General features: G+C 42.5%; 1 protein-coding gene across 10 annotated transcripts in view; it reads right to left on the bottom strand.

The window, feature by feature from the left end:
- The window catches only part of plekhg2 (pleckstrin homology and RhoGEF domain containing G2), a 59,818-nt gene that overhangs the window by 23,647 nt on the left and 17,881 nt on the right, over positions 1–18,290 (bottom strand). For 9 of the 10 annotated variants that reach the window (XM_023350890.1, XM_023350897.1, XM_023350896.1 and 6 more), the window contains 3 exons: positions 13,675–14,189; positions 7,700–7,800; positions 179–245 (listed from right to left, as the gene is read on the bottom strand). In XM_023350890.1, the coding sequence (XP_023206658.1) occupies positions 179–245; positions 7,700–7,800; positions 13,675–14,189 (683 nt within the window). Of the gene's footprint in view, positions 1–178; positions 246–7,699; positions 7,801–13,674; positions 14,190–16,390; positions 17,715–18,290 lie in introns of those variants that run through there. The other variant, XM_023350900.1, reaches the window with a different exon arrangement.

The following is an 18,290-nucleotide window of genomic DNA, read 5'->3' as shown; positions in this document are numbered from 1 at the left end:
GATCTACTTGATGACAAATTATGTTTTATTCCATGTATTTAGTGATTTGTGTCCAGATTAGAGCTTTAATCTGACGTGTCTCCAGTCATGCATCAGCTCAGCCTGCAGGTTGTCCAGAACCGTTCACTGCTTATTATCGGTACTGAACTGGGTCGGGTCGGGTCAGAACGGGACTCACCCGCTCTACGAAGCACTCTGCGATGGCCGCCGCGTCAGGACTGCGCTCCAAATCCTCCAGCAGGTCACTGAGGACAAACAGGCAGACAGACAGTAACTTCTGTGTTTAATAGTCATGAAATGTTTCAGTAAAAGTTGGAGACATTTTGGACATCAGAGTTTATATAATGGGAACAGATAGCTGAAATGCTAGCTGTTCTAACCCTAAAGTATTAATCATTTATCATAAACATATAGCAGAAGCTAATGCTAATTGCTAACTTCAATCAAATTATATCTGCCTTTGAAAGACAAACCTCTGGTTTTATTTTGACATAATTTACATGTTCTCTAATGCTTTTATTGTATTTATCTGTCTACATTTTCTTCTCTACTGTCTGTTTTATTGTGTTTATGTTTGTAGTTTGAAATAAAATTATTGGGAAAAAGAAGATAGAGAAAATTAGGAGAGGAAATGAAATGGTAGCATAAACAATCTTCACCCCCTACAAAATAAGAGCATGAATATGAATGTCTAATTACTTGAAGATTCTTAAAAGTCGATAACTAAAACTTCAACAGATGTCAAACTTTATTCAAATGAAAGTTTGCAAAACAGCCAAGTAAATCAGTGTTGGAATTAATCAATAAAAACTAATTTAGGAGAAGCTAAGTGCGCTAAAGCATTTTCAAAGTTCGCAAAAGGGCTAAATTAAAAATTAGCTCTGCTGTTAGCGGATTAGCAGAAGTGTATAACTTGTATATCCTGGAATAATTATCACCTTTTATTTTCTTCCTTATTAAAATAAATATTGTGCAAGTCTGGCCCTTGAATTGAACCGGTTTCTGTTCCAGTCCTCATATATTTAGTTTTGACACCCAGTTCTGACTTTTAACATGAAGCTATGCAGCTTTCAGACCCCAGGGATGGAAACAGCCCAAAGCAGTGAAGTAAAAGTAGGTCAGAGGTCAGTCTGGTTTATTTGGAGCCTCAGAAAACATCGAACAGTCAATATTATTCATTGTTGTGCATTTCAGTCATGGATAGAACAGACTAACAGGGTTGCTGTGTTTCCTCTGGAGAGTTAACGTGACACTGAACGGACCTGGAACAGCTGGCAGACCTTCAGCCTGAGATCTGTTCCCACAGTCCGTCCTCAGCGTCATCCCCGCAACCTGCCAAGTCCAAGCACATTCTCCTCCTCTAACTGGGAGCTCTGACTCTCCTGTTTCTTCTGCGGCCTTCATATATCTGCTACATACTCTTTATGAAACACAGATGTGTGTAAGAGCCACTACTACAGCTGAAATTCTCTGTCATTAGTCCCAGAATCAGTCCGATGGAAACCAGCCGAGCAGCTCTTTCTGAGGCTGAATGTTTGGGTTTAAACCCTGCAGAGCAGCTGGTCTTGGTTTCAAACATCATCTTTAATGTTTAAAGAGCTTAAATATGACAATAATCATCCTTAATGGACTTTGCTTGGATTTGATATTTTGGATTTTACAAAATATTGCATCACATTTGTCCTTACATGTCTGTTTTTAGTCAAACAGTTACTAGTTTATACATCACATTGCATTAGGAGTCAGAGGCAGCACATATGGGAGTAATCTTGCGGGAATGTTTGTTTGAGCATTAGGAGCAAAGTTCTTGGTGGCAAAAGTTGAGTACAAACCGAAAAATGTTCCAAACAAATGGGCCAAACCTCAAACTCTGCCAGTCTGGACATCCAGGGAGCGCCTCAAGGTTGTGTACTCGGATCAATCCTCTTTATCACAGGATCCTGCTGCCTCAAATTATCTCCCAACATGGTCTCAAATTTCATCCATATGCTGATGATACTGTAGTGATCATAAAAAACCTAAATACCTGCTTCAATGAAATGATCCTTTCTGGAATCCTACAGTTGTTGGTGAAACAATGGAACAGAAACCAAACGGATTCTGAGGAAGTAAACAGCCTAACTTTGACCGTTTAGTTCTGCCTGGAGATCCAGATTGTTCCAAACGCAGACGCAGTACGCTTCTGCTGAAGGTTTGACCTTTAAGCAGCTGAGAGAATATTCTGAACATTTTCTTCTTTTCTGAAAACTTTACACATTTTAACTGATAGGTCTGCAGAAATCTGAAGTTTATGTTTTATTTGTTTAATTTTTATTTTTTACTCAATTAAACCTTTAGGAAGTGGCTCTATTAATAACCTAATAACTTATCCCGATTCTCTGGAAAAGTAAAAAAATCCCCCCTTTTCCATAACTGGACTAATTATTTAATATTGCCACATCAATCCACTAATAACTTTAAATCATTCTGGATCTCGTTGGGTGTCGCTGCTGGCAGCTAACTAAAACGTTAGCTGTGCTAACTCTACAGTGCTAATTAAAAATGATAGTTCTGCTAACAATATACCAACACAGTACATAGTAGAAGCTAATGCTAAAGCGTTAAACTTAACCATGGTGCTACCCACCATGTGTCATGATAAAACAACACAGTTTATCACCCTCAAGATGATCAAATTTGTCATTAAACATCTATCTGGAAATTAGCATGTTACAATTTATCTGGAAAATTGATTTAGGGAAAACTAAGTGTGCTAAACATTTTCAAAGTTAGCAAAATCGCCAGATGAAAAATTAGCTCTGCTGTTAGCGGTTTGGATAAATTGCTGTGACGTCGGCAGCCTGGGCTTATTCTAGTTCAGGTCAACTTCTGATCCGCAGTCCATCTTCCTTTCCTCCCAGATTCCTCTGGTTACTTAGAAATTATACTGCCTACAAATGGCGCTAAAACCAAAACAAGCAACAGATTAAAAAAAATTATCGTGGTTAGAAATTTGGACCATGAATCAAGTCTTATAAATGCTGTCGTCTAAAAGTGGATGAAGTTCCTCTACCCCAGGTACTCTGTCCAGGTTCAGGTCCAGATTAGAACCGATGAACACCAACAGATGGAGCGCCACCCAGTTTAGCTCTAGACTGGAAAACAAACCCACAGTTCTGCCAGTCATCAGAAACCAGTCAGACCAGCCGGTCCAAATGGATCAGAGCAAGTTTGGTATTAAAGCTGCAGAACTTGGAGTTCCATCTGTTCCCAAACTAACGATGGCCTCGGGTGGCTGAGCGATGCAGACGTGACTGCATGGTCGCAATCTGCAGATCCAGGGAATGTTCTCATGGATTACAGCATTCCCATTTGTCCTTTTAAACATCCTTCACTGCTGATCTAGTTGATTAAATGCCCATAAATACAGTTCTGGTGTTTGACTTTTTAATGACCTATTATAAAGATTTTGTGGTTTATGTGCTAAATATGAGTCTTCACCCCTGCAAAGGAGCCTTCAGCAATCCAGGAGAAATTAAACTGAACGGCAAGTCAAAACATTCCAGAGAAACTGCTGGTTTCTCGCGTCCGCCTGTAGTTTTCCCTCTGAAGGTTTGATGTGAGGACTCCTTCACTGGCTGCAGAACCTGACACGGTTAGACGACACATGTTTCTGAAACGAGGTCAGGCAGGAAAAAGCACTAGCATAAGCTTGGCACGCTGAGCCTGCATGAACTCCACATTAAGTGTTCATAAAATTTATGTGCAGCCATATACTTCATAATGTTGTAATTTTTCTGAAACCCTGAGAGATTTTGGATGGCAACCAGTCAGTGAAGAAAGCAAAGTGAGTTATGATAAAACATATTGTTGAGCCGCTCTGAATGCAGCCAGCGTTATTTTAAAGAGACAGGACGGTGAAAACCTCTCGGACTCCCACAGGAATCAGCTTAGTTTTTATTCCTACACAGCTAATGATAGATCACTCACTCTCTAGGAAACCTTGGGAGATTTGGGCAGAAAGGAGTTATGTTTTAGGCTTAATGGTTTATTTCACTGCGGTGTTGTCAGGGTCAACAAACACAGGCCGGCCCATTCGCCACTGATAATTATATCAACCTCTACCATGGCCAGATCATTAGAGTAAGGCTTTACACAGATAAATAAAACCAGCATGATGCTTTTTAGATTGTATCACTTTTCTATCCATCTCTCTTTCTAGAAACACTTCAGTTCCTGTCAGATTAAGTGTCAGTTTCAGCCTCCAAAACCAACTAAACTGGATTTCAGCAGCATAAAGATATGAAGTGCTGACATCCTTCAGCCAAAACTTACGTCACAGTAACCAAAGAATCCCTCAACACCAAACGTTTCCCTTAGTTTTCACTCGTTGATGATGCAGCCTAGCTCACATGCTACTTGTCGAATTTAGGCTGAGGTAAAGCAAGACTAATTAAAAGTTTGAAAAAATAAAGTAAAAGAAAACTGCCACATTAACCTACCGTATGCTTGGCTACTGTAAAATAAATGTTATTAAGCTATTAAGCAAGCCAAACTAATGTAATTTCAGCTGTGCTAAGGTAGGCTAGGTTAGCTACTAAGCTAAGCCAAAGCAAGCTAAGTGAAGGTAAACATAAGATTTATTAAGCAAAAATAAAGCACATAAAGCCTCAGTAAAATAAATATTTTGAAGTTAAACTAAAATCTTCAAACTAACATTGAAAATAAGCTAAAAGATAAACTGTACTGAGAAAATATAAAGTAGGTCTAAAGGTAAAATAAGAAAAACTTCTCAGTAAAGATACGGTAAGCTAACTAGCTAGAGCTAAAGTTAGCTCAGTAAAAACAGGATGCATTTAACAAATTTACACGGTAAAAATATAAACTATAATAAAAAGCTTAGTATTTTCTGAGGTAGTACTCCTTATAACAAGTTATAGAAATACGTATCAATATTTCTATATCAATAATCAGAATGGATTGAAAGTGAAGCTTCGAGTCGGACCGGAACCGAATGGGTCGCACGACAAACAACGAGCAGAAGACAGAAAGATGAGGGAGGCTGGGCATCATCAGGAGACTCCTCCTCCTCCTCCTCCTCCTCTTCCTCTTCCTCCTCCTCCTCCTCCTCCTCCTCCTCCTCCTCCTCCTCCTCCTCCTCCTCCTCCCCAGGCGTCAGGCCTCGTCTCATTACTGGATTGCGGTGAAGCTGAGGGAAGTTCTGATGTTTTCCTTTTAATTCAGAGACCACAGAGGAAGAGGAGGAGGATGAAGAGCAGAGGGATGCAAATGAGCTGAGAGCGAAAAGGAAGCAGCAGAGAGAGAAACTATTTATCTGACTCCACCGGGTCTGCGAGGTCCAAACCGTCCGAACCGGGACAGCGCTCAGATCCCTGTACGGGAAGTCAGAAGGGCCAAATTCCTCTGTAACAAACAGATCTGTGAGCACGGCCCAGTGGAACCATCAGAACCAACGGAACCATCAGAACCAACATAACCATCAGAACCAACGGAACAGAACCTTCAGAACCCAGTCCAGGTCCGGATCTGAACCTGGTTCTCCATCCAAACACCTGAGCAGTGTGTTCTGGTCCGGTCCAATCGTCTGTCCAGATGAGTCAGACAGGGGAACCGGTCCAATTAGAACCAGAGGCGTAGAAACTTTGACTACACCCCTAACCCGACTGGACGCTTTCATCACCTTCCCGTTCCTCAGGACTATTAGCCGCTACGTAAACAGAGCCACCTCTGGGACTGACCTCTGACCTCTGACCTCTAACTGCTCCCCGCCCCCTGGGGCCAAAGCAAACACTCTGCTCCTCTTCCTCACAGACCGTTTAACACAGATTAACAGCAGCTGACTGGCAGGAATCTGAGATGCTGCTAAACTGGTGAAGAGGAGGAAGAGTCTGCATGAAGCATCTCTGCAGTGGCGATGAGGGTCATGGGCGGTTGCCCAGGGTGCCGTCAGAAGGGGCGCTGTGTTTGCTGACAGAGAGCAGGTCACATGACCTCATGCCTTTCTCTTCCACAGATTTCCTGGCTTCTGATTGGTCTGTTCTAAACGTTCGCAAAAGTAGAAGAGAAACTGGTAAAAAGTCTTGATTGAAGTTTGTCACCAAGTGGAAGAAGATCAGAGAACTACAGAGGATCTTTGTCATCCCCCAGTGAAACATGGTGGTGGCAGCATCATGCTGTGGGACAGTTGATTGGAAGACAGGCGGGATAAAACCTGCAGAAGAGCTGAGACCAAAGTCGAGATTCACTTTTCAGCCTGAACATGCAGCCAGCGATATTACGGGATGGTGTAGTCAAAGTCCAGCCTGAGGTCACCGCAGATCCCAGGATCTCTGTCTGCTGGAGGAGATGATCTCACTCACCAAACTCTCCAAACATTTGCCCAGTTTTCCCTCCAAGCGTCCAAACTCTTCCAGTGTCTCATCAGGCCAGAGGACTTGTCTCCAGACAAAACGGCCTCTGGGTTCGTTTATAATCTGTAATCTGTTTTCTATGGTGCTTTTAGGGTGCTGGCTTCTTCCTGGCTGAGCCTTTCAGCCCGTGTTTGAACAGGAAATATTTCTGTGGTTTTGTTTTGAGGTGATTTCCATACTTCGATACCATCAACATAAAATCACAGAATGGAAACAATGTTTATTAAAAACTACATTTAAACTTTATATTAATGAATTAATACACACATCTAAAACAATGTTTGGAAAACAGCTTTGAAAGGGACATTTTTACTATTTTTACATTTCTACTATTAGTGTCAGTAATATAAATACTGCTGACACTAATCCATAAAAATAGAATGTCGGCACTTCTGGCTTTCCATACAGGGTCGAGTGCTGTCATGTTTGAGCTATGCTGGATGAAGTAGCCTTTCTGGCTCTGTTATGTCTGCCCATCTGGTACAGTGTGTGTGTGTGAGGGGGTGTGTGTGTTGTGATGGTTGTTATAAACATATTAACTTTATAACTGCTGCAGCTCAGAGTCAAATAAGGAGCCTTTCTCTGTTTCTCAGACAATATTTCCCATGAGAACCGGCGGCAGGAAGCTGAAGGGAATGAAAACTGTGTGTGTGTGTCTGTTTGTATATGACATTATTGCTGTGTGAGAGTGTGTGTGTTGGAGTCGACACAAAGAAAGTGTGAAAGCAGGGAAAGCAGGGAGGAGGTGTGTGACATTTTTTTACCAGCTTTCTTCTCAGGCTCTCTCTCGCACTTGTGCACACACACACACACACACACACCCCGCCCCCACCCCTACAAACACACACACACCCACACTCTGAGTGTGGTCAGTTCAAAATGATACATCATACCAAATTATTTCATCATCATTACCAGATTATTCCCACACTGATGCTCTCATAGTTTCAGTTTTCTTTAAAAATGAGCAGAAAAATATAGAAATGTCTCCAGAATCTAATGAAGGGAAAGTTGGACTTCTTAAAGTTACACAGTCAAAGATTAACAGCAATAATTTGGTTTAGTTAGTCTGCCATAAGATAAATGAGGGTCATTTTTCAGTCATATTTCACCATCTTATTCACCCATTTACCATGTGTCAGTTTAGAACTAAATATTTAATTCATAGCTAAATATTCACCTTGCTAACAATATTTAGCTTCAAACTAAATTTGCTAACTGTTAGATAGTTAGCTAGATAGTTCGCTTGCTAACAGTGAGGAAGAGGAGAGGTGAGGAAGATGACCCACCTGTTGAACTCGTAGATATCTTCGATGTTGCAGAACAGAGAGCTGACCTGCTCTGGTTTCAGCGGCAGAGCGCCGCAGTCGATGATGCAGCCCAGGTAATCCTGCAGAGACACACAGTCACACCTTCATCATCTTCATCACACCTTCATCTTCCTCTCTGCTGGAGCTGCAGCAGCAGGAGCAGCTCAGACAAAGCTCACGGTTCTTTTTCAGGTCGGGTTGCTCTGAGGCGCAGCAACAAATCAGAGCAACAGGAAACCAGAAAAAGATTTAGACAAAAAGAATCAGACAGGAAGGAGAAACGAAGCAAAGCTGGAGGAGAGGATCAGATCTGAGTCAGGAGACAAGGAACCAGAGACCTGAAAAACTGAAGAACCAGACAACTGGAGACCTGCAGAACCAGAGCAATGAAGAACCGAAGAACTAAAAAACTAAACAACCAAAGGACTAAAGAACTAAACAACCAAAGAACTAAAGAACTAAAAAACTAAACAACCAAAGGACTAAAGAACTAAAAAACTACAGAACCAAAGTACTAAAGAACTAAACAACCAAAGAACTAAAGAACTAAAGAACTAAAGAACTAAAGAACCAAAGGACTAAAGAACCAAAGAACTAAAAAACTAAACAACCAAAGAACTAAACAACCAAAGAACCGAAGAACTAAAGAACTAAAGAACCGAAGGACTAAAGAACCAAAGAACTAAAAAACTACAGAACCAAAGGACTAAAGAACCAAAGAACTAAACAACCAAAGAACCGAAGAACTAAAGAACTAAAGAACCGAAGGACTAAAGAACCAAAGAACTAAAAAACCAAAGACCTGAAGAACTGAAGAACCAATGAACCGAACATCCGAAGAACCAGACTCCCTGTGGAGGATTTTATGCATCAGTCAGAAAATTTTAAGACTGGAAAATAAAATATTTTCTGATAACATTTGTTTTTATTACAGGAATAAAACTGGAGATGATGTCATTTCCTGTTTTTGGTTGCGTTTGCAATGAATCAGTAGAAATTAGTAAAACTCAGCATAGCTCTGACCAGATGGTTTAACTGGGGGTACTGGTGGAACTGGGAAGAAACCCCACTGCTGTTCCTCAGAAGTAGAGCGTAAAGAACGACTCGTACTAAAACACCATGAAAGCCTCCAGAGTCCTTCAAAAGTTGTTAGTTCTAATCCCAGCAGAAAAATAACAATAAACAAGAAATTTAAGCTAAAGCTGTTGGTCTCTGCTTCTGCAGGATTGTTGGAAAAAAACTCAGTTTGTTGAAAAACATGAAGAGTTTCCAAGATTCCTTCCTAAATTTGAAAACAAGAACACAGGGTGCATAAAACAGACACTGTTTGTTTTTATATGCTTTTGGGGACCCATCTCTGTCTACGATGTGGGGTTGTGGGGACCACTGCTCCTTATGGGGACATTTTGTTTTTCCTGTTTTTGGGTTAGAGCTTAGATTTAGGGCTAATGTGTGAATTGACCTTTGTTAGGGTTGGGGTTAGAAGGGTTGTAGAAAATGAATGGAAGTCAATGTGAAGTTCCCACAAGATACAAAAACACGACTTTGTGTGTGTGTGTACTTGTATATATTGCATAAAGAGAACCACTTTCACCACTCTCACCCACAAACTGAAGACATTGTGGGAAACAAGGACCTTTCCCGGTCCTCACTTTTTTGCAGTTCTGCTGGGCTGTACCAGTCCAGTTTGGGTTAGAAACAGACTAGTACTGGTTAAGGTTAGGGGAAATGTCATAGGCATGGATTAGACATGAATGCAGTTACTAAACTAAATGAAAGTTTAGTTTGTTGAAAATATAAGGATATGTGTGTGTGTGTGTGTGTGTGTGTGTGTGTGTGTGTAATTAGAACCTAAAAACAATGTAAATACAGTAAGTAAAAAATATAAAAGTTATCATATTTCATGTATTGATGTTTGTGTCACTTTATTCAGCAATCAGCTAGTAAGCCTGATCTAGTAAGCCGATTGGTGGAGCCTCCATCTTATGTGACAGTAATTTGACAGGAAGGGGGCAAAGGAACCGAGGTCAGGAATTGAACTCATCCCCATTGAGGTCTTTATCCTCTGTTTGCTCTGACTACAGTGTTTTTAAAGTGAAATTCAGCCTGACTTCCCCAATTTGACTCTTCTCTCATCTTTTCACAGCATTTGTGACTTTGTGTTGCTGACCGCAGTACAAGACTGCGTAACATTCTGCTAACCCTCTGCAGAGCTTTAGGTCAAAACAGGTAATGTGATTAATCTGAATTGTGTAATATTAAAAACTTAATCTTTTCTGAATCATTTTGACACTGACAGCCTTAGTTTTAATAAAACATCTCCGTATAAACTCCAGAAGTGTTCCTCCTGTCGTTTCCTCACAGTTTTCCTGTTTTTACGGGTCGCTCTGGTTTTTATTTGCTCCGGCTCCTCGGATTGGGAGCACCTCTCCAAGTCTTCCCTCCCATCCCCCTTCCTCAGTCTGGCTGAACGACTCCCCCTCTGCTTCCTGTCCCATTTGGCTGCAGGTCAGCGAGCGATCCCCTCTCAGTCAGTCAGCAGTTTGTCCGCTGAGGAGCTGAACCAAGTGGTGTGACCTGCTGGCAGCCGCGCCGCAACCTGAGTGTCTTCAAAAGAAAAAACCAGTCTGTAGGGGAAGAGGAGCTGCTTTCACCCGGCCGCTCTTTCCCTGCTTTGTTACTAAACACACACTCAGAAACACACAGGCCCATTATGGTTGTTGGTTCAGATTCCAAGTGGGCCTGACATCATGTAGCCTCAATCAAAACCAGACCTCGGACTGCAGAGAGCAGCAGGAGACACGGCCGCATTGCAGGACCAAGAGGCAAACACGCACCTATCATCTGTCAGGAATCTACCTGGAATCCTCCAGGAATCTTCCAGGAATCCTGGAACTGTAACTTGTGTTGCTGAACCCCTGCGGTGTTCACAAAGGAAAACCTTCTGCTCATGATCTAATTCTGCTCAGCCTTGATTTCATCTGCAGTTCTTCATCTGTGATGCAAGATTAACTGAATCAAAACACAATTTTACAGCAATGCAGTCGGTTACCATGGAGAAATTATGAATTATGTTCACTTTCATGACTGAGGATAGAAAGCTCCTTAATAAATATGACAGAAAACTGGTGAGTTTAACATGAAATTCTCCTCATAAAACAAAAAATGGGATTCGTCTTCAGCCAGCAGTTGTTGAATGCGTTAAAAAAAGAAAAAATGGACAATTAATTTTTACAGCCCGCAGTGACAGCAGAACAAAGCCTTTTTATATCCATTGTTGATCCTCAGCTCCAGGCTCCATTTTGGTCTGACTTTAACAGTACGACAAATCTAAACCTACATTTGTACAAGCTAAGCTAGGGTAAGCTAGCAAGGGCGACTGTGGCTCTTTGGTAGAGTAGTCGTCGTAGGTTCGATTCACATGTCGATGTGCCTCTGGGCAAGGCGCTTAACCCCAAATTGCCTACCGATCTAGTGTAAAGCGCTTTGAGTGGTCAAAATGACTGGAAAAGCGCTATATAAGTTCAGTCCATTTACCATTTAAGCTAACTCAAGCTATGATAAAATAAGCAAGGCTAAGGAAAGCTACTGTAATGTGAGCTACAGTGGATAAACTAACCCAAGCTATACTAGAATACAATAAAATAAGCATAGTTAAGGCAAGCTGAGATAACATGCATCAAATAGACCAAAGTCACATAAAAAAATCTAAGCTAAGATGAGCTAAAATAAGTGCAGCTTACGAGAGCCAGCATACTCGATATAAACACATAAGACAAATTATGCTAAGATAAACTAAAATTAGCAAAGCTGGAACCAGTTTAAATAAATTGAAATAGGCTGAGCAAGGTGAGCTAGGCTAAGGGAAGCTAAGCTAACCTTAGTTAGCTAAAACGAGGTTAAATACAATAAACTTAGATAAATTCTGTTCAAATCAATTCCAAAATATTTTATTTATCTAAAAGTAAATGAAATGTTGTCGTCACTCCTGTTAGCCAAGTATCTGATCGCCGTCAGTCAGCTGGGCACAGAGATGTTGGAGTAGGGGATAATGATGGAAGGGACAAACTGAACGTCCTCTTTTTCTCTCTGCTCTGCATCCATGACGCCTCCTTTCAACTCCTCTGGGGGTTTGGGGTCAAAGTTCAGGTATGTTTTGAGCTTTGGGGATGCCAATCAGCTTCTCCCAGCTGTAAAAACAATACCTTGTTGCCACGGTTACGCATCATAACAGCTGTCCGACAGTGAAAAAGTAAGAACAAGAATCCTTCCAGCTGCGCAGCGTTCAGAACCAGAAGAGCAACTATTCAACCGTGGAGGAAAAAGTCTGGCTGCTTGGAGGGAAAACAGAAGTTTGAACACGGCTCCTTAAATATCCTAACGATCAGTAAACACACCGACTCCACCGAACACAGGAAGGTGTGACTGAAAGTGAGCCGGGATGAAAGCTGGAGAGATGAGCAGCAGCAGCAGGACAAGCTGACGACAGTCGGCCTCTCCGGGTCTGTCATGGCACAGGATGAAAGCTGCTGTAAATTCACTTCAAAAGCCTGGTTCACACACACACACACACACACACACACACACACACACACACACACACACACACACACACACACACACACACACACACACACACACACACACACACACACACCCCTCTGGCCCATTGCTGGTGCACCTGGACCAACGACGGATGAAATGTCTTCAATCATGTAAAGAATTCAACAAAATGTCTGAAACATTCCTCAGGTAAAGTCTAAGTCATGCAACAGACACACAGCAAAGCTTGGTAAAGCGTCACAACACGACGCGCCGAAACAGAAATATCAAAATCTAAGAGCATAAACAGGGCCAACCCTCTAACGCTGAGCTAACAGACATGCTAACGAGGCGATTCTGCAGGATTTAATGATAACGAACCTGGTTAATGAAGGTAGAGGCCTCATGTTTTCCTGTCTGTTCCTGATGATTGCTCCCACAAAAAGAGAGAGGTTCAACAGCGCCATCTGTGGCTGAACTCAGGAACAGCAGATTAGCCATTTTCTCACCCAATTGCCGGTTGACAGCCGGAGGAGACGAGCAAATGAACAACAACCAGCCAATTCTTCAACATGATCTGCTTTGGATTAACTTGGATAATAAATGTCTAAACACAGCAAAGACATTTGTTTCTAGGCCGGTTAGAAATGTGAAAGCTAAAGTGATGTACCCTCCTGACGCAGCAAAACTCCCTGAATTCCCCATCCTTGATACCAACAGTGAGGCACTATTCCAACCAGCAGAGCAGCATGAGCTGCAGTCTGTCCATCAGGACAGAATCAGTGATCTTCTGATTTATCTCCTCTTCTACATCCCGTAGGTAGAGCTAAACCTCCTTCAGGTTTCTAAACCAACAGCGAGCAGAAAGGGTAGAAGAAGAAGAAAACCATGTAGACCATAAAGAGAAAGCTTCAGGTAAAGATGAATGCTGTAAACATGGAGGTGAAGTGATGAATGTCATCAGAGGCCAGAGTTACTTTCCCAGCAAAGCTAACACAGAAAAAATAAACCCAAAACAATTTATCTTCCTTATACTACTATATTACTTTTTATTTATACCAAATTTATACTATATGTTTTCACAATAATAATAAATCAACTGAAACATATTTGAATTTTCCTTCAGGCTCATTTCAAATCTTTCATTCCAGATGGAAACTAGATTCTTTCGGCATTCCTTCTGAAATGAAAAATTATATTTTCCTTTTAATAAAACCTTTTTCTTTCTGTTTCACTAAAACTCTTTAGGACAAAAACATATACTCCATCCTGAAGACGTGACAAATTTCCATGACTCTGTAACTGCTGGTTCATCAGAAACCACAGCAGATCCTAAAATGAGACATTTCGTCCAACAGGAGAATCTTTTCTTCAGCATGGATTATGGTTGGACTCGTCGGAGCGGCTCTCACCTCCACGATGCTCTTTAAATCTCTGACGTAGGTCTGCTCCGTCTCCACGATCTCCAGAATGACTCTGTCCAGCCTGGACAGCTGCCGGGGCGCGGCCCCTGCTGGCAGCACCGCCACCGGATTGGCTGTGTGTCCGTTGTGGGCGTGGCCAGTCACCGCCATCTTGGAAACCCCGCCTCCCACTGGCAGGGGCGCTCCGGTGGGCGGAGTTACGAGCGGCGTGAGGTCAAGGCTGATGTCGGAGCCGTTCCGTTTGGGCGTGGAGGACGAGGCGTTGTAGGCCGGCACGGCGCCGTACGGCAGAGAGGAAGAGGAGGAGGAAGAGGAAGAGGAGGCATCCTGCAGCGAGACGGAGGAGGTGGAGGAGGACAGGGACAGGGAGACGGGGCGCTCGCCGTCCGAACACACGGTGTTGACGGAGGTGCAGGAGGACGAAGACGCTCCTCGCTCGCCAGCCGACATCATCCTACCCACAATCCCACTCAGAGACGAGACTGAGGAGGGACGCTTGGCGGCTGCAGAGACAAACGTCAGAACAGAAAAAAGTTTTTATTTTCAACAACAAAACAGAAAGGTATTGAAGAAAGCAAAAAAAACAATTCAGTGAAATGTCTGTGATGTTTCTGTTCCAGATCATAATTTTATGAATTTTTATTCAACTTAATTTTCCTGCAGGTGGAATAAACCACAGTGCATCAGGAGAAACCTTCACATGAAGCCAAATACTGAACCTTGGTGCACACCTTTTAAAATTCAAAGATACACTTCACATTATTAGCAGCTCAGTGAATAACAGGACTGTTAGTATCAACTGAACCTCCTCATGGTCACCTTGACCCGGTTCTACTGGAACCAGAACTCCATCATCTGCTCCACCTCCAGCTGCTGTGGTTCTGAGTCAAACCAACCTGTTCCCCTCCTGGCCTGTGGGGGCGCTGCACCAAGAACCACCGAAGGAAACTACACAAAAACCTCTGAAGTCACTGAGAGCAACTTCCTTCTTCACCAGATGGAAACAAGATGGAGGATTTTAGTGTTGTAGGATTTCTCTTTAGTCTTTGGCTGAAGACCAGGAGCCATTTCTGCTGCTAGCGCTAGGCTAGCATGTTAGCTTTGGTTAGATTTACCCAGAATGCCCTGTGCTGTAGTCCACTTCCTGATTTTGGAGCGGTCTCTGGTCCGCTTGGCGTTCACATTCAAACCGAACCAGAGTTCACTTCAACCGAACCCAGACCTGAACTCAACATCTGCTGTTTCCAAACAACAACCAGGCGCTGAAAACCGTCCGGTCGTTTAAAACAACTGATTTCATTATAAAACTTCCTGCTCACCTGACCGTAACCTAGGCAACCTGAGGAGAGACAGGAGGAAACAGAAAAAGGCAGCAACGACCTGCCACCTGTCACTGCAAACAGGAAGTGTGAGCAGCGGAGCGTCACCTCCGGCTTTTCCTCTTTTCATTGTTGTTGTTGTGCCCCCCTCCTCACGCTGACGCCACCCCTGATGACCCCTGACCCCCATCAGGTCGACCTCCAGGTGAAACCAAACCTCTGGGAGCTGAAGCGTCGAGTTTTCTGTTTCAGATCCAGTGGTTCTGTCAGATCAAACCTCCATCAGAGTTTCAGTCCAGAAAAGTCTCCGTCTGTTAATGGCAGCGTCTCTGTTAGCCAACGTTGGAACGCTGACCGCTACAGAGCCAAACTGCCGGTGATCACATGAATCCAAGCTGCTGCTGCCGGCATTAAGCCAGGATTTGACTAGACCAGAGCCATTTCCACACAGACGGGCTGTAAACAAATTTAACTAGAACAGAGCTGGTCAAGATTTATTAAACTAAAACAGAACCGATAAAAATAAAATTATTGTAATAATCTGATTATCAGTTAAAATACTGAAAAATCCACTTCAATTCAAATACACTTTATTAAGCTCAGGGGGAAATGAAACGTTTGAACTGGTCCAGTTTTCTTCACAGAGGCTGAGCAGGAAGGAGCTCCTCTAGCAGTCTGTGTTACAGCGGCCTCTGAAAACGCCTCTCACTGAAGACATTCTTCATTTTATGAAGAATCACTCTGCTTCCGAGAGAACAGAACAGAACCAGAACAGAACCAGAACCAGATCCAGAACAGAACCAGAAGAGTGGTTCTGATGCTAGCAGTGCCGATATGGACTTAAAATTTATCACAATATTTTGTAGTGTTATTATAATGATACGAATAAAAACATTATTTATTATTTGTATGTTAGGTAACTACGGCTGTGTCATCGTCATAGCAACACATACAGAAATATTACTGAAAAATTTTTCCATCTGGAATAAAATTAAACAAGTGAGACTTTAATCATATTTTTGATCTTACTGACATTTATTGATAGTGGAGAAAATAGTAGAAATATAATAATGTCTGTTTTGTTGGCTTTTTAAAATCATTAAACTAAATTTATCAAGTCAATGAAACCAAATTCTTAAAATTAGAAAATGTTCGAGATAAATGATAAACAATAGAAGATGAACGATAAACAATGAACAATAAGCGATAAACGATGAACGATAAACGATGAACGATAAACGATGAACGATAAACGATGAATGATAAACGATGAACGATGAACGATAAACGATGAACAATAAACGATGAACGATAAATGATGAACGATAAACGATGAATGATAAACGATGAACGATAAGCAATGAGTGATTAGCGATAAACCCGACCTCGGCTGCCTCAGAGGAAGATGGTTGCCGTCGGTCTGTCGTTCTGGTGAAGTCTCTGATAACCGAATAGCAGGAGGTTCGGTCTGATCCGGGTTAAAGTTGCTGACAAACTTCCAGGATGTTTCACCAAACCTTCAGATCATGTTAGCCTGAATCCGGACTGACACAGAAACATTTGGTTTTTCACTTGTTGCAGGGAGCAGAAAGAGAAGCTGTTGCTGACTTCATGCTGCATGTTTCCTGTGCAGGAAGCAGAAACTCCTGCAGCAGCAGGTCTTCAGGTGCCGACAGTCTGCAGCTGCTCAGAAACTAGAAGTGAAGAGTAAACCCAGCGGATGCGACGCAGCTACAGGAAGACTGGATGTGTTAATCTGAGGTAAACGTGTCGGGCCGACCGCAGTGACTTGGTGCTTAAAGCAAACCTGCAGACTGACTCAGAGCTAGCTGCCGATCTGCTGCTGTTAGCACCGAACGCTAAAACAAAGGAGCACACCTCCTTCCTTTGTGTCTCTTATCTGCTCTGGTTTTCAGACCACCATGACTTCACCTCCTGTGAGACGCAGCACTGACTGAGGTGACCTCACAGCAGCAGCAGAGAGCCGTAATGAGAAACATTATTACACATTTTCAGTGTTTTATTTATAAGATCTGACTCTGATTCTCACAAACTGGTTCTGGATGCAGCACATCTCAAACCGCATTCCTAGAGGGCTGGACTTTTACTGCATCTTTTACATGTCCCTCGTCCTACAAGCTGGAATACAATGACTAAACTGAATGAAGTCCAGCTCTACAGAGATCTGATGAGGAGCAGAGACACATCTACCAGTTCCAGGAGACCAAATCTTTCCCCAACCGCAAGAACCGCTCCAACATTTTAACAGTGTTTGAAAACCTGAGCGACCCGAAACATGACGGGAAATAACCGCAGCTTTAACAGGTTTGGTGTGTGATGTCCAGAAACAACACACACCAATTTCATTCGCCAACATTCAGAGGGGAAGTCTCACAAAACCTTTTGAGAGCAAACGCAAGTTCAGAGTAAACAAACATGGCCGACTGGGAAGAGCCAAAGCTGATCGTTAGTGGACGACGTTAGAGAAAAACCGACACATGAAGACGCCTCCAACCTGCAGACTTTCTGGGCCTCCAATGTTTCATCTTCCATATTTCTGTGTCTCCGTCTCCTCGCTCTCTGATTGGCTACACGTCACCTTCAACGTCGGGGAAACACACACACTGCGACATCAGGTCAAAACAATCCAACATGCTGAATATTCCTGATTTTAGATCACAACGTAGCAGATGACTCTGAACACACAGAGGAAAATCTACTCTGATTTTGTTTTCAGTTAAAGACAATCAGAGAATCTTAAAGGAGAAAATAGGCATAAAAAATCTTGGTGTGTGACTGAGGCGTTAGGAAACTGTCCATAATCTCTCCTGCTGGTTAAATCAATAAAACAGAGGAGAGGTGAGGTTCAGCTAGAGCCTCGTTCCAAACCGGATCCAGATGTGTTCTGGATGTTTCAGACTGGATTCTGTCTCCATGGAGGAGAAACTCTCCTCCAATCCACTGAGGGAGAGAAGAAACCATCTCAGTTTGTTGGTTTATCTGGTAGAAAAGCTTTAACTCCTGAGTCCAGAACAGAGACGACCTCACAGTCACAGTCAGCTGCTGTTTTATAAAGCGTATCTGGAATATTTAAAAAAGAAAATGCAGATTGGGAATCTGAAACAGCCAATCCAGGAAGGCCATGGATGTTAGCTTCTGCAGTAGCGCTATGATGGTTTCCACTGAGCGTATCAGTGAAGATTAAGGTTTATTCAATGTCTGACCTGTTAAAACAGGTAAAAGCAGATGCAGTGAAGAGCTGTTGGCTGTTCACTGTGGTGTCTA

This window comes from Xiphophorus maculatus, chromosome 18, assembly GCF_002775205.1.
Source record: "Xiphophorus maculatus strain JP 163 A chromosome 18, X_maculatus-5.0-male, whole genome shotgun sequence".
Taxonomy (NCBI): Eukaryota; Metazoa; Chordata; class Actinopteri; order Cyprinodontiformes; family Poeciliidae; genus Xiphophorus; species Xiphophorus maculatus.
This window is presented reverse-complemented; position numbering and strand designations above follow the sequence as displayed.